The sequence below is a fragment of the Xyrauchen texanus genome, chromosome 7 (assembly GCF_025860055.1).
Source record: "Xyrauchen texanus isolate HMW12.3.18 chromosome 7, RBS_HiC_50CHRs, whole genome shotgun sequence".
Classification (NCBI taxonomy): Eukaryota; Metazoa; Chordata; class Actinopteri; order Cypriniformes; family Catostomidae; genus Xyrauchen; species Xyrauchen texanus.
In genome coordinates this window covers 26907791-26931947 of record NC_068282.1, presented here as the reverse complement: position 1 = coordinate 26931947, position 24157 = coordinate 26907791, and the positions used below count along the sequence as shown (strand labels likewise).

Here is a 24157-nt window from a genome sequence, read left to right as displayed (position 1 = left end):
CAGTAAGCAAAATGAAGGGGATCTAGACAATGGTCCAGTGATGTCCTTTAGGTGGACCAACACCAGTCTCTCAAATGACTTCATGACCATAAGTCCTTTGATATTGGGTTTCTTTGTGCTGGAAATGATGGTGGAGCGTTTGAAGCAGCAAGGAACTTCACACTGCTTTAGCGATCTGATGAAGTTCTGTGTGAATATGGGGGCCAGCTGGTCACAGGCTTTTAAATGCCGCCTGGGCCTGATGCATTCTTTTGTCTTCTGTTCCTTGAAGACCCGGCACACATCCTCTTCACAGATCCTAAGTGCAGGTTGAGTAGCAGGAGGGGGAAGGAGGGAAGTAGCAGGAGGTGTTGATTTTTATCTAAAGAATTGAAGAGCTCCACAATGACATGGCTGAGGCCATAACTCTTCTTATCTGACACTGAAAAGTTCATCCATTCACTTGTGTTCTCTTGACTCGATTACTGTAATGCTGTCTTGAGTGGCCTGCCTGGGAAAGACTTACATAAACTCCAGCTGTTTCAAAACAGTGCCACCTGAATCCTTACCAGAACTAAAAAAGCAGCTCACATCACTCCAGTTATGGAAGAATTACATAGGCTTTCAGTCAAATCCAGAGTGGATAACAAGGTGTTAAATACTAGAGACTGTTGTGTGTGAAAATCCCAGGAGATCAGCAGTTACAGAAATACTCAAACCAGCCCATCTGGCACCGACCATCATTCCACGGTCCAAATCACATGAATTCACATTTTTCCCCATTCTGATGGTTGATGTGAACATTAATTGAAACTCCTGACCCATATCTGCAGGATTTTATGCATTTCACTTTTACATGCATTTTATGATCAGGGGTTTCCAACCAGGGGCCGGGACCCACTAAGGAGCCTTAGTACACTTCCAAGGGGGCCTCACTATGACTTAACATTTATTTAAAATAAGAAATATTAAAATAATTAAAATAATACCATTTAATTAAAATTCTGAAAATAATTTAAGATTTAGGCCCACAAATTATAAACAGACTCTTTCTGAAAATTCCAGAATCAAAAATGATCCATGATTAATTATTTTAATCAGATATGTCTAGTGGGGACAGTAGTAGACAGTGGGGGGCCTTGGAGTCAAAAAGGTTGAGAACCATAGATGATAGGTGGTGCCAGATTGGCTGGTTTGAGTATTTCTGTAACTGCTGATCTCCTGGGAATTTCACCCCCAACAGTCTCTAGAATTTACTCCGAATGGTGGCAAAAACATAAAAAACATCGAATGAGTGGCAGTTCTGTGGACGGAAATGCCTTGTTGATGAGAGAGTTCAACAGAGAATGGCCAGACGGGTTCGAACTAACAAAGTCTTCGGTAAATCAAATAACTGCTCAGTACAATTGTGGTGAGAAGAATAGCATCTCAGAATGCGGGTTGGCGCTGATTTGGCGGCACGAGGGGGAACCTACAGAATTTTAGGCAGGTAGTTTTAATGTTGTGGCAGATTTGTGTATATATACAGGTGTATACCGAGCCTCATTACCGGTATTCTGTCAAAGTCTGTTCCCCCTATGTTTCCCCTTAGGTTAGTGTCAAAGTCTGTTCCCTCTATGTTTCCCCTTAAGGTTAGTGTCGAAGTCTGTTCCCCTTAGGTTAATGTCGAAGTCTATTCCCCCTATGTTTCCCTTTAAGGTTAGTGTTGAAGTCTATTCCCCCTATGTTTCCCCTTAAGGTTAGTGTTGAGGACTGTTCACCCTATGTTTCCCCTTAAGGTTAGTGTCAAAGTATGTTCCCCCAATGTTTAATGTTTAACGGTGCTATGGGGAACACTAACCTAAGGAGAATCATGGGGGAACAGACTTCGAAAGAACACCTGTGTCTGACAGCAGGGCTATGTAGCCGCTAGCCTGCTAATACTTCCTAACAGGCTGATTTCATGACTGTGATTCAGTAAGCTAGTTGTGTGTATAACATTACCGAACTTCTAGGCATCTGGCTGCATTTATCCCTCTCCTCAGCTGATTAGCCCGATTGGGGGCTGGTCATGTGTATTCATGGCCCGGCCCTGCCCTCCTCATTGTCACACTCCTCCCTCCTTTTCCTCAGGCTGGGGACCCCTGGCATGACGTACACCCGGGGCCTTGCTTTTCCCCACCTCTCTAGAACTGGGGAAGGGGACAAGGTGAGGCGAAAAAAAAGAGGAAAGGGAAAGGGCAAGGCGGAGTGACATTGAGAGAGAGAGAGAGAGAGAGAGAGAGAGAGAGAAAAACAATTGCCCACCGGTTCCCAGACACACCGTCGCCAGGTTCTCGACCACTCCTCCACCCTCTGGCGGATGACAGCCGCTCCTCCCCAGACGGACAAGAGCGAGACCTCCAACCCCTGGTGGATGGAATGCCCCTCCGTGTTCTGGCGGCCGTTAGCGAGCCCCTGCGCCCCTGGCAGTGGCTCCACCACTCCTTTAGTCACAGCCTGGCCCCACCCTCCTCCTTGTCACATGAATGTTTTACTGAGTGTCTTTATTTAAATGTATTTCTAAATGCCTCCCACATAAACTACATTTATGATTCCTTTTTAAATCAAGTAGCTTTTCAGAAGCAAAGCTTTATTTTTGATTAGGTAGTGGCATTGCGTTGACAAAGGCTACAGCACCACTACATCATGCCTTATACCCGGTGTTTACTATCGACAGTTATGAAGCAGAACTAAAGATGTCCAATTCACAAATGAATCACTCATTTGAGTTGGTTCTTTACAATGAATTGGTCACATGTGATAGCAGAGCGATCTGAATCGGTTTGCGATTCAACCTGAATGACTCAGGAAGCTTGCTAGCTTGCTTAGCCAAATGTGGATTATAACATTTTCACACTCGTTCAACATAATTGCCAAACCTGTCTGTCCCAGGACCAGTCATATTGTAACAGACCCGATATTAGTTCTGATTTGGTCAAAATAGGTAGTTACTGTGTTTTGTCTTTGCACAGCCTGGCCATGCCATCAATTTACTTTGACTCATGGGGTTATTTTCAATTGTTGTTTATTGTAATCAGTCAGACCCTGATTGTTTTATGATCTTATTTTATTTTATGGAGAAAGGTGAGGTTTTTGTATGTAATATACTTATGGTTACTCATTTGTAATTTCCACCATCAAATGCAAATTCTGGCCTTGCTCCACTCGAAGGAGCTGGGTGATTTATTTCTGTCTCATTATGTTCTCTGTCACATTCAGTCACTTTTGTTTAGCCTCAGTGGAAAGTCTATTGCTATGGTAACAAGAAACTTTTTCTCTTCGCTATCTGTGTGAACATGTAGGCTGTAGAATAGGCTTAAAGGGATAGTTCACCACAAAATGAAAATTCTCTCATCATTTACTTACCTGCATGCCATCCCAGATGTGATGACTTTCTTTCTTCTGCTGAACACACACACGCACACGAATATCTTAGCTCTGTATGTCCTTTCACTGCAAGTTAATGGTTTTTAGACCTTTCAAGCTCCAAAAATCACATAAAGGCAGCAAAAAAGTAAACCAACTCCAGTGGTTAAATCTTTGTCTTCAGAAGCGATATGTTGGGTATGAGTGAGAAACAGATAAATATTTAAGACATTTTTTTTTTCTATAAATCTCCACTTATACACACATTTGTAGTTAAAAATTACTAATGCTAAATACTAATGTTTTGCCTTTTTTTTTTTTTTTTTTTGCAAAGTGAAAGTAAAAGTGTAGATTTATAGTAACAATTATGTTTTACTATTATTTCATAAAAAAGGATTTAAATATCGATCTGTTTCTCACCCAAAGCGATTGCATGGCTTTAGAAGACTTATCTTAAAGAGCAACATGCAGGTTGGACACCCCTATATAGCATAGTGTATGTTGATGATAAAACAACTAGATTTTCTGAACTGGAGTAATATATATTTAGCCATTAACGATATTTTGAGATAAATTGTGATAAAATAACTTCCGCGTCTATAAAGCACTAACCGGAAGTGACGATGGGCTGAGGAGTCTGGTCAAGTTCAAGCTCAGGTTACAATGGATGCGAATGAAGAAACCGAGTTCTCCGGTGTGGACGTAACATGCCTATGATGGCCCACAGGCCTATAATTATGAGCAAATTAAGAGTTAAAATAATTAAATGTAAGACTTACTCTGCTAAGTCCTCGTTTTCGTTGCACAGAATGTCTGCTAACGTTAGCACTTTGTCCTCCAGTCCAGCCCGCGCCAAAATCCGGTGTACACTTTGACGGTGGACTTGATTCCATCGAGTGCACCGAGGAACAGCATCAGTAATCAGCCTCACGTGGTCCTTACTCCGAAATCCCATCCGAGACTCCAACAAATCTCCAGGTCGATAATTCTCCGGAGTGAAATGTGCGCCACAAACGACCGAGTGTGTGGTAACAGACGCGGCAGTGAAGTCTGCTCTCTTCACCTGCACAAAACGCACTCAAGACCGAAAAGCCTTGTTTTTTCTAGAAGGAAAATGATGGACACGATGTCCTGACAGGCTGGAATTAGTGCAACCAGCACAAACACAATAATTTACCATTATGGCTTCTCTAAAACTTTCTGTACTGCTGTAACTACATCAACACCCACAATGAGAGCTGACCGCGAGCTCTTTTGTTTGCCTCGCCCTACGTCATATGACGCGTTGATAGCGGGAAAGGCGTATTCCAGAGCCTAGCACATTTTCATCAAAATCTCTACATCAAATGAGATTTCATTAGTAATTTCTACATATGTGTTTTTAATAGACCTCTGTAGACAATATAAAGTATTAATTCAGTTATAAATTCAACCTGCATGTTGCTCTTTAAACCACTGGAATAATTTAGATTACTTTTGTGCTGCCTTTATTTGATGTTTGGAGCTTCAAATGTCCAGTCACCATTCATTTGCATTGAAAGGACCTACAAAGCTGAGATATTCTTCTATACATTTTCATTTGTGTTAAGCAAAAAAAAAGTCATACATATCTGAGATGACATGGGGGTGAGTAAATGATGAGAGAGTTTTCATGTTTGGGTGAACTATCCCTTTAATTTTCTAGCCAATTTTTTGAATGAGACAAGATATCCCCTTTGTGTTTGTTTTGTGTGTGTGTGTGTGATACAGGTGCAGGGTGTATATTCATTCTGTGCAGTCATAATAGGAGAGAGTCCTGGTGTTATTACTTCACAGAGGAACCACACACACGCACAAAGCAGGGATACATAAAATAATTACTAGACTGGAGTCTACTTTTGTGCAGTCAAATTATTTCATATCATTTCAGAATAAATTCCACTCTAACTAGAAAAATAATTTGAATGGAATGTTACAAATTGAAACGCAATCTGATAAGTACCCTCATACCAGAAAGTCAAGTGCAAGATGCCCCTCTCTCCCAAACAAGGCCAATGGATTGGCTGCAGTCCTAACCATATGTTTTTTGTCAGAGCTCTCGCACAACTTCACTTTTGGGAGATACAAAAAAAAAAAATATGAAATCGATCCCTACTGTTTTGCTTCTCTCCACATCTGCCGCTGTCTTCCCTTTTTGTCTGTCATTCCAACTTGTGCATGTCGAAGGAAACACAATACCATGAAAACCAAAGAACTTTTCAAGCAAAGCTCAGACTATGATCTTAAAAAATATTCACGGCAGACACATAAGTATACACATTGAATATACCTTGTGGCACAGAGCAAAATATGAAACAATGGTGAATTTGTCCACAATTTGCTGTCTTCTAAAACTGATGATTCGGGAATGAATATCTTTAATAAAATGGCCTTTAGCAGCTGTAAAAAAGAGCCTTGTAAATTTATGACTGTGAATGAAAACAACAGATGACTGTAAGGAACCACGTAATATCATTTTCAAACATTTTGCCACTGTAACATAATTTTCATGAAATTGGGCTAAGATTTTTGAATGTGGGTAATCACATTTTCTCAAATGTTCAACATAATTGAGCCAAACCTGTCACAGCACAAATCATAGGGACTTTATATTAGGTGTCTTTAATTATTATATACTTAAGCATTTATTTATTATGTATAAACGTGTTGTTGCATTGTACTTACATTTAAAGTACATGCATTTAATAACATCTATTGTTAAAATGTTAACCTTAAGGGTTAAACCCTAAACCTAACACTGTCACGGTGTGGGTAATCAGGAGACGGCAGACAGAAGGTTAGGATCCAAACGCAGTTTAATATGTAAGTAACAAAAAGGTAAACACAAAGAAAAGTCCACGATGGGAAAAACTAACTAACAACAGAACACACAGCTAGAAGAACAAACACGATCTCAACATTAAACAAACACTGGGGCAAATAAAAGGTCCACGAGGGGAAAAGTAAACAAACACAAACTCACACGGGTGAACACGAGTTGACAAACATCCACGAACAGCAGGGTAATCCTCGAACGAACGAACACGACAGGAGGTAGCACACACTGACAGAGGCATGAACATGAAACGGTAACATTCAACAACGATCGACAAAGACTGAACAAAGAACCAGGGTTTAAACCTGGGACCTGGGAGGTGGCCACAGGACATGGACAGTTCGAGGAGGCCTGGGAGGCGGCCACAAGACAGGGACGGGTCCAGGGGGCCTGGGAGATGGCCACAAGACAGGGACAGGTCCAGGAGGCCTGGGAGGCGGCCATTGGACAGGGACAGGTCCAGGAGGCCTGGGAGGCGGCCTCAGGACAGGGACCGGTTTAGGTGACTTAGGAGGTGGCCATAGGGCTAGGGCTGGTTCAAGAGGCCTGGGAGGAAGAGTGGCCACTAGGGGAACTGGCGGAGCCAAGGAGGACTTCTGAGATGGAGCGGTCGAAGGCTTGGGTGGTGGCGCCGAAGGAGGCGCAGGCAAGGCCGCAGGAGACCCTGGGGGCGGAGCTGCAAGGGGCTCTGGGGCCTCAGGAGGCGGAGCCGAGGGTGGCTCTGGGGTCTCAAGAGGCAGGGCCTTTGGGAGGCTCAGGAGGCAGGGCCGTGGGAGGCTCGGGAGGCAGGGCCGTGGGAGGCTCGGGAGGCAGGGCCGTGGGAGGCTCGGGAGGCAGAGCCGAGAAAGATGGCGCCGTAGGAGGCTCTAGAGGCGAAGCTCTGGATCAAATCTTGTGATTTGAAAACCAACATCTCAATTTTACCCAGTTTAGTCAGATTAGAATGCATAAGGGTCCAGGCTCATGAGCTCTTGTTTAGGAAAAGCTTTATCAGATGACAAAACAAACCTCTTTTGTATGTGGAACAGAGACCAGGAGTTCAGCCTTTAGCTGTTAAATATTACATTTGTACTCGCTGTGCTTTTACACTCCAGATGTGGTTTGGAATAATAAGTATGTGGATGGTACTTATGCAGCAGATTTAGTAAAATTATTGGTGCATCTGTTAAAGGGACACATAATTTCAAGCTGACACTATTATCCAAACTACACACTTTTAAACATGCCTCATCTCACCACTTCAACATTTGTTCATGAATGCAAACATGAGCACATTACATTTCTGACAGTTGGCCACAGGTGCAGCTGGTGTGCCTGTACAAGCATAAAACAAGCAATGCTAGATCCACTCTCTCAAGGACATCGTCAGTTAACATGTGATTGGATTAGAAAATTGAATAAGACTCTTTTATGTTGAGCTTGAAAGACATTTTGTATTGTTTTGCTGCTCCCCTAATAACCACTAGATGGTGCACATTCCCTTTTGCTGAGGGAAGTCAGCTCACAAAAAATACATTAATTAATTCAAAATAGGATAAGGTTAGGGTTTGAGCAAAAATATATTATTTTGTTATGCTATGCATGAAGCACTTTGTAGGTACGAAGACTCAATTTGTTAAACACATGCTATGATTCAAGCATTTATGGCTGCACTTACTCCTAATACCACGAGGGGTCAGTAGTTTTGCATATTTTGCAGTTATTTAAACATTGTTGGGCTGTTACCACCTCACACACATACTGTTTCTATATATATATATATATATATATATATATATATATATATACACACACACACACACATTATATACAGCTCTTTCTTAAATCAGCATCTCTACATGTATGGCAGCCATTCCATTCCAGTGTCTGTTGAATTCCTACTTAAAGTTTTGCACCAGGAGTGGTATCAAATCTGGTGAAAGACTGGTGGAAAGCGTGCAAAGACGCAAGACAAATTAATGGTTATTCTACCAAATATTGATTTCTGAGCACTTCCTAAGTTAAAACATTAGCATTGTGTTGTTTAAAAATTAATATGAACTTTATTCGAGGTCTGTGACGTTATAGAATAAAACAAATATTACAAACTCACACCTATAAGTAGTAAATCCAGAGAAACTGAACATTTGGTGTGGTCTCTCAATTTTTATCAAAGCTGTGTGTGTGTGTGTGTGATATATATATATATATATATATATATATATATATATATATATATATATATATATATATATATATATATAGGGTTGGGAGGGTTACTTTTGAAATGTATTCAACTACAGATTACAGAATACACGCTGTAAAATGTCATTTGTAACATATACCGTTAGATTACTCAAGGTCAGTAACGTATTCTAAATACTTTGGATTACTTCTTCATTACTAGTAGTTCTCCTTCTGTCGCTCTCTCCACGTTGTGTCGGAGAAGCGACACTAGGGGTCTCTCTTGAGCCACCGAATATACCTCTGATCTATGAAAAAAGGACAATGAGAAGTTGGCAGTCAGTATTTGCATACCCCGACCCCTGACATACGGGTATAAAGGTGAGGCAAATACTAGAGTTCATTCAGAAATTTTCTTCGGAGCCGATGGTCTTGTATGCTGTCTGCTACGAGTTACACACACACGTGTATTCCTCTGACGATCTGCATGCTGTTGGATTTGATGGCGCATAACAGCGGCTTTCTCCTATCCTGTGCACGGCTGTGCATTGTTGCCCCTGGGTGCTTCGACAGCGCAGATAAAAACTCGAAAGAGTTTCTTAAAAGAGTGATTTTATTTAAAAGAGTAATTTCCTCTAAAAGAGCAAACACAGCGAGCGTGAACGTCCTTTTCAGGACGCGTCTTTATAAAGATGCCGTTCCGCCGCTGTGTAGTTCCTGGATGCGGTAGAGTGCTCTCCGTTTCAGACGGCCACAGGCGTTGTCTCGTGTGTCTGGGTAGCGATCACACCGAGGCTGCGTTTGTGGATGGTTCATGTTCTCACTGTGAGAGCATGACCATGACAACATTGCGGTCGCGACTTGTTTTCAACCGAGAACAAGCCACTCCAGCCGCACCTAACATTGGTCCTTCTTCCCACGGGATTGAGGACGGTGCGAGTGGCGCTGGAGGCGATTTGGGGGCGGCAGCAGGTGCGGCTTCGTCGGGTACCAGAGACCCGTGGACCACCCGTTCCCCAGCACGCTCGTTAACTCCCGTCCGGGCTCGAGGCAACAGCGGCTCGCCTCACAGCCAGCCTGCCTATCCTCTAGAGCTCGAAATGGATGAGCTCGCCGCTGCATTGGAGAGCGCGGCATCTGACGCGGATGACTCCCTGGGCTGCCGCCTTCGGGCCAGCACCCCCAGGCTGAGGCTGACGCTCAGATGTCCGATATGCTTTCCCGGGCCGCCGCCAGCGTGGGCTTGGATTGGAACCCTCCATCCTCCCCACAGCCATCGCGGTTGGATGACTGGTTCCTGGGGTCTCGTTCTTCCCAGAAGTGCATGATGAGCTGACGTCCCTGTGGAGAGCGCCTTTCACCTCTCGCAAAGCCACTCGCTCATCCGCTCTCGCTACCCTCGACGGCGGAGCGGTCCACGGATACACGGCGATTCCCCAGGTGGATAGGGCTGTTGCGCTTCACCTATGCCCCGGAAACCCTACCACCTGGCGGGGTCGCCCTGTACTCCCCTCCAAGGCCTGTAGGACAACATCCTCGCTGACAGCGAAGGCCTACAGCGCCGCTGGACAGGCCGCTTCCGCCCTGCACGCCATGGCGCTCCTGCAAGTCCACCAGGCCAAGGCGCTCAAAGAATTGCACGTGGGTAGCCCTGATCCCGATGTGCTGCAGGAACTGCGCTCAGCGACCAACCTCGCCCTCAGAGCCACGAAGGTCACGGCGCAGTCACTCGGGCAGGCAATGGCCACCCTCGTGGTCCAGGAACGACACCTGTGGCTGAACTTGGTCGAGATGCGTGAGACCGACAAGACTCGCTTTCTCGATGCCCCAATCTCCCAGTTCGGCCTCTTCGGCGACACCGTCGAGGACGTTACCCAGCAGTTCTCAGCGGTGAGGAAACAGACGGAGGCGATCTCCCAGATCCTGCCCTGCCGCAAGTCTGCCGCCTCGGGCCATGCCCCGTCTGCTCGCCGAGGGCGTCCCCCTGCGAAGAAACAAGTTGCTCCGCCTCAACCTGGGCCTAGCTCTCAGCCCACGCATCGAGCGCCCCGCAGGAAGTCGACGCCCGTCTCACGGACCCCCTTGAGGACCCGGAAGGCTCCCAGGCGCTCCTGAGAAGGACGACCCAGAGCCCAAGACGTTAGCTCTGGAGATGGTAAGACCGCTCCGTCCCCCGGTGGAGGGCCGGGAGGAGAATTTTGTTTTGAATACATTTCATTTGCCGCTCCCCTTAACCGGGGCAGTGGTACCCAAATTCTCAATAAAAGAGCTATTTTCTTTGCCTCTGGTTCATCTGGCCTGCAAATGCCATTCTCACGGCACTCTGCCCCCAGATCTCAACAGTCCAGGTCCGCCTTCAGCCCCACGACTGACCCCCGCCCGGCCGGTTCTGACGAGTCCAGAGGACGCCACCATAAGACCTCCTCCTCAGTCACTAACCTGCCCCCTGCCGGGTGCGCGGAGCAAGGTAAGTGCTTCGAGTCTTTTCTCAGCACCGAAGCCTCAGGACGCACCCTTGCCTCCCGACGGCACTTTACCTGCTCCGCCCCGCTGCGAAGCTCCGCCGGGTACATCAAAAATACTCGTCCCCTTGGTGCCCCTAGCACGGAGGGGACGAGTATTACTCGACTCGGTTACGCAATTCAGTTTGCCAGGCCCCTGCCCCCCTTCGCGGGTGTCCGCTTTACCGCAGTGCACGGCGAACATGCCCAATCCCTGCGTGCGGAAATCGCTACTCTTCTACTCAAAGACGCGATCGAGCCTGTCCCTCCAACCGAAATGAAGAAGGGTTTCTACAGCCCTTACTTTCGTTGTACCCATGAAAGGCAGCGGCTTACGACCAATCTTGGACCTGCGAGTTTTAAACCGAGCACTGCTCAAACTCCCGTTCAAAATGCTCACGCTAAAGTCTATCTTAACAAGCGTCCGGCACCTAGATTGGTTCACAGCGGTAGACCTGAAGGACGCGTACTTCCACGTCTCAATTCTGCCTCGACACCGACCCTTCCTACGGTTCACGTTCGACGGCCAGGCGTTTCAGTACAAAGACCTCCCCTTCGGCATGTCTCTGTCCCCTCGCGTCTTCACGAAAGTCGCAGAGGCAGCTCTTGCCCCGCTCCGAGAAGCCGGCATCCGCATACTCAACTACCTCGATGACTGGCTTATACTGGCCCACTCCCGAGAGTTACTATGCGTTCACAGAGACCAGGTGCTCAAACACCTCAGCCGCTTGGGGCTTCAGGTCAACCGAGAAAAGAGCAAGCTCACTCCGGTTCAGAGCATCTCCTTTCTCGGCATGGAGTTAGACTCAGTCTCAATGTCCGCACGTCTCACCAATGAGCGTGCACAGTCGGTGCTGAAATGCCTCGCAAAGTTCAAGCCAGGCACAACGGTCCCTCTAAAACTCTTCCAGAGGCTCCTGGGGCATATAGCATCCTCCGCCGCAGTCAAGCCGCTGGGGTTGATGCATATGAGACCGCTTCAGCACTGGCTTCAGACTCGAGTCCCGAGACGAGCATGGTGCCACGGCACGCACCGTGTGATAATCACCCCCGCATGCCACCAAACACTCAAACCCTGGACAGACCTCTGCTTTCTACGGGCAGGAGTGCCCCTTCAGCAGGTGTCCCGACGCGACCGACGCATCCATTTGCAACGGGCACGCAGCTGCGGGCCTTTGGAGAGGGGCCCCGCTGCGCTGGCATATCAATTGCCTAGAGTTGTTGACTGTTTTCTTTGCCCTGCGACAGTTCCTCCCGTTAATTCGAGACAAACATGTCCTAATCAGGTCAGACAGCACCACTGCGGTAGCGTACATAAATCGCCAAGGCGGCGTACGCTCCCGCCACATGTCATGACTCACCCGTCGTCTCCTCCTTTGCAGTGCCACTCACATCCCCGGCAAACTCAATGTGGTAGCGGACATGCTGTCACGACAACGCTTGCCCATTGGAGAGTGGAGGCTTCACCCCCAGTCGGTTCAGCTGATTTGTGAACGATTCGGCAAGGCCCAGGTAGACCTGCTTGCCTCCCAAGAGACCTCCCACTGCCCGCTCTGGTATGGCCGAACAGAGGCCCCCCTCGGGGCAGACGCGCTGGCACACAGTTGGCCCACGGGGTTGCGCAAGTACGCATTTCCCCCAGTGAGCCTTCTTGCACAGGTGCTGTGCAAGGTCAGGGAGGACGAGGAGCAAGTCACACTAGTGGCTCCATACTGGCCCACCCGGGCCTGGTTCTCAGACCTTGTACTCCTCGCTACAGCCCCTCCCTGGCGAATTCCCCTGAGGAAGGACCTTCTTCCTCAGGGGCAGGGCACGCTCTGGCATCCGCATCCAGACCTCTGGAAACTCCACGTCTGGTCCCTGGACGGGACACGGAAGATCTAGCTGGCCTACCACCCACTGTCGTAGACATGATCAACCAAGCCAGAGCCCCTTCCACCAGGCAGCTCTACGCCCTGAAGTGGCGCTTGTTCGCAAATTGGTGTTCTTCCCGGGCTGAAGACCCACAGAGGTGCGCAGTTAGGTCAGTGCTCCTATTCCTGCAGGAAAGGTTGGAGGGGAGGCTGTCCCCATCCACCTTGTAGGTGTATGTTGCTGCTATCGCGGCCCACCACGACGCAGTAGATGGCAAGTCCCTTGGTAAGCACGACTTAATCATCAGGTTCCTAAGAGGCGCCCGGAGGTTAAATCCCTCCCGGCCAAGCCTGTTCCCCTCCTGGGACCTCTCGGTAGTCTTCGCGGGCCTCCAGAGACCTCCCTTTGAGCCGCTAGAATCAGTTGGACTCAGGTCCCTCTCTCTTAAGACTGCCCTGCTGATCGCGCTCGCCTCCATCAAGAGGGTCGGGGACCTGCAAGCGTTCTCTGTCAGCGACACTTGCCTGGAGTTCGGTCCGGCAGACACTCATGTGATCCTAAGACCGCGACCGGGCTACGTGCCCAAGGTTCCTACCACACATTTCAGAGACCAGGTAGTGAACCTGCAAGCGCTGCCCCGGGAGGAGGCAGACCCAGCCCCGTCGTTGCTGTGTCCGGTACGTGCTTTGCGTACATATCTGGACCGCACGCAGAGCTTTAGACACTCTGAGCAGCTCTTTGTATGCTTTGGGGGACAGCAGAAAGGAAACGCTGTCTCCAAACAGAGGCTTTCCCACTGGGTAGTAGATGCCATTTCACTGGCTTATCACACTCAGGCCGTGCCCCCCCCCCCCCTTTGCGGGTCCGAGCTCACTCGACAAGGAGTGTTGCTTCCTCGTGGGCACTGGCCAGGGGTACCTCCCTGGCAGACATTTGTAGAGCAGCGGGTTGGGCGACACCCAACACCTTTACGAGATACTACAATCTCAGGGTTGAGTCGGTTTTATCCCGTGTTTTTTCAGGTCCGAGCCAGTAGAACTCGGTAACACGCTGATGGGCTGACCGGGTGATTCGCTTGCATATACGCCCTTTCCCTCGCTTGAGGTAAAACTGTGCGTCTTTTTTCCCAGGAGATTCCACTCAGCTCGAATCCCTGGTCAATTCCTCCATAGCACTCATGGGTCCGCAGTTCGGCGGAGGAACTTGCCGACCCAATCCACTGCGGGTACTCAAATCTACCCTGTACTGGAATAGGTGCTCCACAGGGTGAGGACTCCTACGCGGACTCCCCCTGTGTGTATTTTCCGCGATATGGTCCCCTTACGAGCGGACCCGCGTTTTCCTTGGGTAAGTTTCGGCTGCCCTCCGGTCGCCGTGTGTAGCAACTCCCCCCTCGCTGAGGCTGGCTCTACCACCGCGCCACTTCCACGTGTCCCCTAAAAACAAATATGATGTATTCACCACCTTACCTCCCCAGCTGGGTAGGGGTGGCCTCCGCAGGGTCTGTTCCCCCTGAAAGAATAGGAAATTGGGTAAGACCCCCTTCCCTCAGTGCGTGTAAGGGCCCCGGCTGTCTATTGCTCTATGCGAGAAACATAGAGAGAAAAGAGGCCCAGCCAGGCTTGGCCCGTTCCCAGGTTGGCAAGCGTCGTCTTGTTCCCCTGTCAGGGTAACCAAAAGGATTCCGACGACTTTGGGGGGCATTGGGGAACGGTACGTGTAGTTTGATACAGCTGGTCGTCTGGCACGTAAAAGACACCTGCCCGCTCCTGTGTCAGACCACGTACACGGCACAGCGCATGGCGTGATTTAAATTGGACCCCTAGTGTCGCTTCTCCGACACAACGTGGAGAGAGTGACAGAAGGGGAACGTCTAGGTTACGAATGTAACCTCCGTTCCCCGATGGAGGGAACGAGACGTTAGTGTCCTTCCCGCCACGTCGCTGAGCCAAGCCGCTGTAGTGGCCGGACCATTTCCGGCTCCTCAGAAAAATCCTGAATGAACTCTAGTATTTGCCTCGCCTTTATACCCGTATGTCCGGGGGCGGGGTATCCAAATACTGACTGCTAACTTCTCATTGGCCTTTTTTCATAGATCAGAGGTATATTCGGTGGCTCAAGAGAGACCCCTAGTGTCGCTTCTCTGACACAACGTCTCGTTCCCTCCATCGGGGAACGGAGGTTACATTCGTAACCTAGACAATTTTTTCACTTGTTTTGAATATAAAAACTCTGCAGTATGGTAACACAAAAAAAGCATGTTAAAAAATACATTCTCTGAAAAACCTAAATACCTATGCAGTGTTGTTTCTAAAACAAAATCAACCAAATTGATCTTGTTTTAAAGATTTGTAGATATTTTTGCATTAAAACAATACAAAAAATATTATCAAGAATGCGATTTTTGCCCAAATATCAAAGATCTTACAAGAAAAAAGAAATTATGATCCAACATGAATTTTCTTGATAAAAAAACAAGATCGTGCCTGATCACATGTGCATATAAAATGGCTAGAAATAGCGTTTTAGCTTGGGGTAAAGCTAAAAATGTACACCGTATTCTAACACACGTGTGTGTGTTTGTATATATGTAAAAGGCAACCTTTTACAAACATTTTATAAATATCACAAGGAAATGTGAAGTTCTTGAATATAATGTCAGTTGTTTGTATGTTCAGAGGTTTTCATCCTTAACAGCATTCCTCAGTGATTGACATTAAACTGGACAAACCACAGGAACCTCCAACTACTGAGGGTGGATGTTCCTGTTAATGGCTCATGTCTGATTACAGCATCATTTTCACCACATGCTTGTTGTGTTGCTTCCTCTTGGTTAGCTTCCAGTTGTTTCCAGTTTGGATATACAGCCTTCACATCTGACTTTCAGTAACTGGTTGGTATCAGTGTTACATTAATTTAAATTGTAAAATAATATGCTTTATTAACAAATTGCCAAAAATCGTAAAAATTTGAAAAGCTTAGGGCAAAAATCTACAAAAATCTCTACTATGTCCAACATGTATTCTTTTTGAACATATAGAGTAACACCCCCCCCACCCCCAATTTTGTATTTTTGTATTTAAGGAAAAGTGCTAAAACAGATGCAGACAAGAAATTCTATAATTTTGCCATAAAAATTAAACAGAATTTAAGCAAAGAGATCAAAGGCAAGAGGGCAATTTAGACAATATTTTTTTTCTTTTTTTCTCTCTGTGAAACCGAACACAAAATTCAGGCAAGGAGATTCGGGCAAGGTTTTTGATCATCTGAGTTTGTGTAAATGTACTCATTTGTGTCATTTCAGATCCCCCACATCTTTGCCACATTCCTGAATCTGTTTATGTTTGTGTAAATTTTGTCTTATGTTATTGAGTTCGTGGAATGTTTACAGTGTATCTTTATGATTTCCTGATTTCAATGGAATTTAAGCAAACACTTCAGTGGCCAAGCTTAACAAGGAAGGTCCTCCCTCTACTCAAGAATGTTTCTTAATATTTAACTCAATAGTTAGGAAATGTAATGTATCGCAGATAGTTGAAAGACATGTGACAGAAAAGGAGCAAGTCATGCACATCTAAATTTAGTTCATCATATTTAATTGATTGGCATAATTAGTTTGCACCTTAACCATTTCCACACGGATTCTTTGAACATAGTCAAATGCTACTGTAAAAATATCGACTGACGTTTTCAAACATGCGTTAACATCAGAAATTCAAAGATGGGACATTCATCCTAAAACAACTGTAGTTCACTTTTAAGAGTTGTCATTATGCAGCATTATATTGTTTGCCTTGTGTAGGGACCCACTTATGTCTACAGCTGCTCTTCGGGCCAGTAAATTGTAGTGCACTGACCAGGGGGACACGCGTTGTGTAGTATATACATTTGTTTGAAATGTATTTCTTGTGAATCTTTAATGCACTTTTTCAAGAAAATGTAAATGTTTCAAAATTGCTGTCAAATGTCTGTCCTTGAAATCTCTTTAGAGGTAAAACTGTAGCGTACATCTCTGTGAAAACCCCGAGGGTCACTGTACAGATAAACTATTTGTAAAGTTGCTTCACATAATGGCAGATATGAGTTGAGACTTGCTTTTTGTGACGGAGAGGAAATGTTGGCGTGCATGAAATAGGTGCATATACGTATGATGTTTGTGCCAAGAATGATACCACATAAAGCAAAGTTTTGTTGAATACCAGTTTATTTGGATTAAATCCAACAGCATTTTGTTGGAATGGGATACAAAACATTATGCTGGAATTGAATGACTGACTCATCAATCACAGTAAAACCTTTGCTTTTTTCCTATGAATTTGAACATCTCTGTTTCATATGCCTGTGCTGCTTTTAATGCATCTCTCAGTTGTCCCTTTTAACCCATAATATAGAAAGACATGAGTGGCCAAACACTCCATAGAAACTTTAATGGGAAAGTCAGACTTTGTGATAATCTGGGGTTGTCACTCCCAGTTTCGATTTGTCTGTGCAAGTACCTTCTCCATTCATAAAAAGGTGCAGAGAGATGCCACTTTAGCAGTTTATCAATGGCTTTGAGAATATGATAACTGGATGGAGGTATTTATGGTTGACTGGTGACATTTTGTTATGTTTCCTTTAGTCATTTTCACTTGGTTATCTTTTGAAATGAGGTTCTCATTTGAATTTAAATGGGGTGCAGATATGCTTCATGTATTGAATCATATCATTAGTGTACCTGTAATACCAGTAGTCATTGTGATATTGACACAACGCTAAACAGCCTCGGTTGAATGTCTGCACGTGAGTTGAGTTATGCTTTTGAGGGTGCAACCATTCCCAGTGTATATGTTTTAGCTCAGTGGAGCCAGCCTGATTGATTCAGAGCTTGCTGTTCCATTCACACTGTATAGAAATCTAGCATGTCGGTCCAAATCAGTAAAATCAATAAAAGTGTCTTATTACCAAAAACATGAATGTTGATCCTTTCTTTTTCATTAATTTCATTAGTATGTGCTTCTTCTATATTGAAATTGTATTATATAAAATTATGTAAAATTATATCAATATGATTTCAAGAAAGAATATATTTGAGACATTACAATATATTGATCCAAGTTGTTTTCGTACAGTTAGTAGACCTACTGTTTATAGCTTTGGACTGTTCTTATCGCAAACTGATTATAATATCATATAGGAAGCTACTGTTTATGACATTGGCTTCTCGAGAAATTGTAAGTGCATATAAAGCAATCTAAAGTTGTTAGTGTCAATACAATTAATCTGTATAATTTTACATGTGAAAGCTTTGCAAGACATGTCTAAGCATGTTAAAGCTTTATCCACTGTTTCGTCCTAACAGGTTTTTCAAAGGTGTTAACGAAACTACTGAGTTAATGCTCTTTACTGACATTAAAAGCTTGTTTTATTTTATTTGTGCTCACCTGTCTCTTACAACAGCTAGTTGCCAAATGCATAAATGTAGTGAGTTGATTTTTCTTGCAATGAAGATTGAGGGTGTCAACATTGATATTACTGGACTTTGCTACTGACACCATATGGCTTTTATAGTGCATAGATAAATGTATCTTTCTTTTGAAGCCATTAATTGTGATATGTGTAACAATTTTGACATTTTACAACGTAGATTGCTTCCATGCACAATGCTTCCATGGAAAACACTCAAGGAAATATGTGTTTTTTAAACTTTCCCAAACATGTCATGCTTTTACAAACATGTTGTTTCTTCATCATTGTGTACAATACAGTTTCTGGGAATTTTGTTTTGGAAAAGACCATAATATGCACAATTTCCCTATACAGTACATGTACAGGTGTGTATCTAAAGACTTTTGTAAATCACAAAATTCAAAGCTCTCAAAACTTGAGAGCCTTAGAAATACTTAATGTTTAAAAATAACAGATGTCTACAGAAAAGCATATACAATCCATTGTCATGGTTGAATGATTTATTTCTTTGCTGTTATTGGACTACTGCAGAATTACTACAATAATGTTGGCCAGCGGAAATGAATATGATTAATTTTTTTATTATGTAATCACCCTGTGACATTTCTTTTGATGAAAGAAGTTCAATAGCACTGTTTGGACAGGATTAGTATTTTGAATATAGGACATCTGTGATTTCACGTTCTGATTGGGATGGGATTGTAATCTCTATAGCTTTCACAAAGATGGGAGTGTAGTGCATGATGTCTGCATGAGGGTGTTATACAAATCATGTCTGTGCTCTGAATCTGTGCAGCAAAAAAAAAAAAAACATTGAAATAAACAAAACTAATATATGTGATATTATACATTATGTATATAATAAAGGGAATTAGTTATGGTGAGGATCATACCAACCTAACACTACTAGAGTGAGCAGTTCATGATTGAATTCAACCAATCGATGGGATTCCATGTGTTCTTGAACCACCTAATGTCATTTTGCCCCACAATTCTAAATCTATAATAAATATGCACCTGGCAGGACAACAAGCTATTTATCTTTAGTTGTGGTGTTCGACAAAGATAAAAAAACATTTGAAGCAAAATAAAAAAAATTTAATATATAATATATATATATATATATATATATATATATATATATATATATATATATATATATATATATATATTAAATTTTTATATATATATATATATTAAAATATATATATATTAAATTATATATATATATATATATATATATCCTGTGCAAATCCTGTGATAGTTTCATTTTCAAATTCACTTGTTGCATCAACTCGGAAATTTGTGAACATTACCCTTTTTCCTGGCAGACCGATTAAAAGTCCTTTGTGCTTTTACTCACAGAAGTTCCATTACACCATCATATAAGAAACTGTGTGGATTGAGAAAGCATTTTCCAGTTTTGTGTGCAATCTGAATCACCTAATGTTATTTTGACCAAAAATGTTGTTGATGTTAGTTTCGTTAGTGTTGACTGTCCAAATAGTGCTTGTATTCTGTATTCCTGACTCCCTTAACATAAAGTCTATATGACCCTAAGCCATTAAGCTAAGCCATCAAGCTAAACCATCAGATGTAGTAACTTGTTTAAACAGGGCTTTATATAGTGTCACAGGTAGTGCTGGAGATTATCTCAGCTGTCTCAGGTTGAAGCCATGGAAACACCCTGGGCAGGTGGACAGTCCATCACAGGGGAAACACACAGACATACACATTCACACTCTCACTTACTGGCAATTTAATGTTTACAATTCACTTAAGCTGCATGTATTTTGAACTGTGGGGGAAACTGGAGCACCCGGAGGAAACCAACATGAACACGGGGAGAACATGCAAACTCCTCAGAGAATTGGCCAGGAACCTTTCATTCAGTGGCAATCCTGGCTCAGACATAAGACAATATTAAGTAAAAAAAATATTAACATACAGTAGGTCACATTTTATTTTGTGGTTTGACTAACTTGGTCTGGCTTCTAGCAAGTAAAGAAGGATAAACGGAAAGTGGAATCAACACAGTGAAAATGCTTCCCAAGCTACAACATTTACATTTATTCATTTAGCAGAAGCTTTTATCCAAAGTGACTTACAAAATGAGTAAGGATACAATAAAAGGGATTCATCTTTAGAAGACAGTAACATGAAAAGTGCTGCATTACAAAGTTTCAGTTGCAATAGTTTACAGAAACATCTACTGATGTACAACCTTGGACACATCATCAATGTTGTTTCCAGGAGTCACTGGGTGTTTCGGGTCTTACAACAGACACCCTCGTCCAGGCGCCCCCGCCTGTGTCCAAGTGGCATTCTACTGCCCCCACTGCTCTCCCCTCTTTAACCAGAGCCATCTGGATGCTTTTTCTGCTGCCTCCACGTTGTTGCCTATGGCTCTTCTTTGATTAGCACCTTTTATGCCCAGCGTACCGTAGGCCTTGCTCAGGGAGTAACTAGCAAATCCCCTACTGCCCACCTCTACTGGCATACACCTGGTCCTCCATCCATTCCTCCGACAATCCTCCACCAGTTCTTGGTATTTCTCCCTTTTTCTCTCTTGAGCTTCCTCCATCCTCTCCTCCCAGGGCACTGTCAGCTCTAACAAGATCAGATTTTTGGTGGCCTCAGAGACCAAGATGATGTCAGGTCTCAATTTGGACTGGGTGATGTGTGTTGGGATTTTCAACTGCCTTTCCAGGTCGACTGTCATCACCCAGTCTCGGGCCATGGAGAGCAAACCTACAGAGCAGTTTTTTGATGTTTTCTCTGGCTTTTGTCCTTCCTTGATGAAGTGAATTGTCTTGGCTGAAGCTTGGGTGTATCGGCTGTCCTTGATCCCCTTGCTGATTGCCTCAGCGATGGATTTGAGGACATGGTCGTGCCTCCATCGATACCGGCCCTCACCCAGTGCCTTGGAGCAGCTGCTCAGGATGTGTTCTAATGTTCCTATTTTGGAACAAAGAGGGCATGCAGGTGTTTCTATTTTGCCCCATGTGCACAGGTTGGATGGACTTGGGAGGACGTCATAGACCCCCTGAATCAAGAACTTGATTCTCTGGGGGTTCCACTTCCAGATTTCCTTCCAGGTGACGCTCCGCTCCATCGCCTGCTCCCACTTCATCCAGAGCCTTGCTGCCGCATGGCCACTGCTCTGCTGGTTCGCTCTTCCTCGACTGAAGCTCGCACCTCCTCCTGTACCAGCCTCTGCCTCTCCTTTCCACTAGCAGAGTCATATCAGGTCGCTGTTAGACTCCCGAGTCCGGCTCTGCCTTGCGCCACTGTTCCAAGGATTGCCTTGTGCTTCAGCCGCGCCTCTGCCTGCTGGACTGCCTCGGCTGCCCTCCACTTCCTCCCTGTCCTCACAACAATCCCTGCGCTGGACACTTTGGTATCTCTGGATCCAGAGTACTGCAGGTGTTCTCGTGTCCATGCAACGATGAACTCCTCCCTGACTGAGCTAAAAGGGAGCCTAAGCTTGTTGGTGTTCCCATATAGCCCGATGTTACTCAGGCTACGCGGCAGGCTCAGCCATCTGCGTAGATAGCTGCTCACCTTCTGCTCAAAACCTTCCACCACTGTCATGGGGACCTCATAGATAAGCAGAGGCCAGAGGATTCTTGGGAGGATTCCATGCTGGTAGACCCAGGCCTTGAATCTTCCAGGGAGCCCAGACTTATCCACTGTTCTCAGCCATCCCTCTAGGTCAGCACCGGTTGCCTTGATGGAGTCTCTGTCATTCAGGCTGCAGTTGAAGACCTTCCCAAGGCTCTTCACTGGTCTCTCAGTAACTGACGGGATCTGGTGTTCTCCTGGTCTGAAGCGGAATTTGTCTGTAACCTTCCCCTTCTTTAGGACCAGAGACCTGGACTTTGCAGGTTTGAAGCTCATGTGTGCCCATGACATGAGTCTCTCCAACACCTGGAGGATCCACCTAGCTCCTGGTACTGCCGTTGTTGTCACTGTGAGGTCGTCCATGAATGCTCTTATGGGAGGTTGCCTTACACCAGCCTTGCTGAGGGGGCCTCTGCACTCTGTTTCAGCTGCCTTGACCAGCATGTTCATTGCCAGTGCAAAGAGGGTCACTGAGATGGTACAGCCAGTGATTATCCCCACCTCCAGCTGGTGCCATTCAGATGTTAGCTGGCCAGTGGAGACTCTCAAGCTGAACTTACTGTAATAGTCCAGGATGAGATCTTTCACCTTCTGCGGTACATGGTGTTTCTCCAGTGCAACCTCCACCAGCTTGTGTGGTATTGAGCCATAGGCGTTGGTGAGGTCTAGCCACAGTACAGCCAGGTCCCCTCTGCCTTCTCTTGCTTCCCTGATAAGCTGGGTTACCACGCCCGTGTGTTCCAGACAACCAGGAACTCCTGGTATTCCTCCCTGTTGCACAGACGTGTCGATGTACTTATTGCTCAACAGGAAGTTGGAGAGCCTCTTGGCCACGATGCTGAAGAAGATTTTGCTCTCCACACTGAGCAAGGAGATGACCCGGAACTGGTCGATGTTCTCAGACTTCTCCTCTTTTGGTATGCACACTCCCTCTGCATACCTCCATGGCCAGGCGATCTTCCCTCTCCTCCAGATCACCTTCAGAGCCCTCCAAAGCCGATGTAATAGCTTTGGGCAGTTCTTGTACACCTTGTAGGGCACTCCACTTGGGCCTGGTGCTGAGCTCGATCTTGCTCTCCTCACCACTTCCTCCACTTCCCTTAGGCGGGGCTCCTTCAGGTTGAAGTGTAATGAAGGCTCTGGTGGTGTTATCAGCGCATTGCATGAACCCAGCGCTTGTTCTCTGATGGAGTCACTAAAGGTTGCATTGAGGTGGTCGTTTATGGCATCCTTGGAGCAAGTGAGGCGGCCAGCCCTCTTTTGGCCAAGGAGCTGCTTGGTCAACTTAAATGGGTTGGCCAAGAATGCTGCCCTCTTCCTGGCTCTCTCCTTCCACCTCCTTCTGTGGAACTCTGCCCTCCGTGAGGTTAACAGTTGTTTTCTTAGGATTGCTCTCAGGTCCGCTAGGCCGGCTCTCTCGACTTCCCCCGCTACTTTTTATTGCCTCTTTAGCAGCCTGCATTCGTCCCTGAGGCACTGAATTTTCTTTACTCTGTGGCTTGGAGCATATGCAGATGGAGAAGGCTTGGGTGCCTCAGTTCCAAATCACTGAGCTGCGATATTCACTATGAGGGTGGTCATCGTTCTCAATCGATGGTCCACGTCACCCTTAGCTGTCACTTCCAGGACCTGGCTTACCTCTTCATCAAATTATTGCCACTCAACTCTCTTGTGGGATTTGGGCCACTGGATCTTTGGTTGGACCGCAGGGGCACAGCCAGTTGTTATGGCTGCAGCTTGCTGGCTTCTGAGGCCATGTGTGTTGTCGGGAGATGCTGACTTTTGGGTTATAGTGGCATGTGAGCTGCTGACAGCAGGTATTGGTGACACTAGGAGGCTCTGGGCACTGTGGGTTGCCTCCGGGCCTGGCTCCTCCTGCGTCTTACCAGAAGTCGCTTCTGTGCGTTGTGTCGTCGTTGCCGCTGTCAAGCATTTCATTCTGCCTTGATGAATTTTTAAACCCCTCTCGTTCTTGCAGATCCTACCGCAGATGCACCGAATTGTCGATGTCGTAATTCCTTTGTTCTGTGTAGTTGTCCTTGAGTCCGTCCTGTTGGGGTGCTCATCCCCCCCCTCTCGGGCACCCTGGGGGTATTTTCCTTTGTAGGTTTAGTAGCTTGCTATTGGGTTCTTCCTTACGGAAGAAGTGGTTTGGGCTGCTAACCCTCTCCACCCCGGGTTGCCGTCTCTCTGGCCGTCGTCTGTCTCTCCAGATGTCACCACACTCTTCGTGGTTGTCACCCAGTCTGTTCCTGGTTGTCACTGGTGCTCCCAGAGTTTTCAGTTTACAGAAACATCTACTGATGCACAACCTTGGACACATCATCAGTGTTGTTTCCAGGAGTCA

At 45.6% G+C, this 24157-nt stretch overlaps 1 protein-coding gene and 1 pseudogene across 2 annotated transcripts in view; one reads left to right on the top strand and one right to left on the bottom strand.

Moving 5' to 3' along the window:
* LOC127646831 (ras-related protein Rab-6B-like) overlaps window positions 1–17680 on the top strand; it is a 169363-nt gene extending 151683 nt beyond the window's left edge. The window contains exons 8-9 of one of the 2 annotated variants that reach the window (XR_007970973.1): window positions 15446–15631; window positions 16043–17680. Coding sequence is in view for 1 of the 2 variants with exons in the window: in XM_052130740.1 (XP_051986700.1) it covers window positions 15446–15510 (65 nt within the window). In the remaining variant the exon portion in view is untranslated. Of the gene's footprint in view, window positions 1–15445 lie in introns of both variants that reach the window. The other variant, XM_052130740.1, reaches the window with a different exon arrangement.
* Window positions 17681–20461: 2781 nt separating this feature from the next.
* LOC127646098 (uncharacterized) lies at window positions 20462–23499 on the bottom strand (annotated as a pseudogene).
* Window positions 23500–24157: the final 658 nt, after the last annotated feature.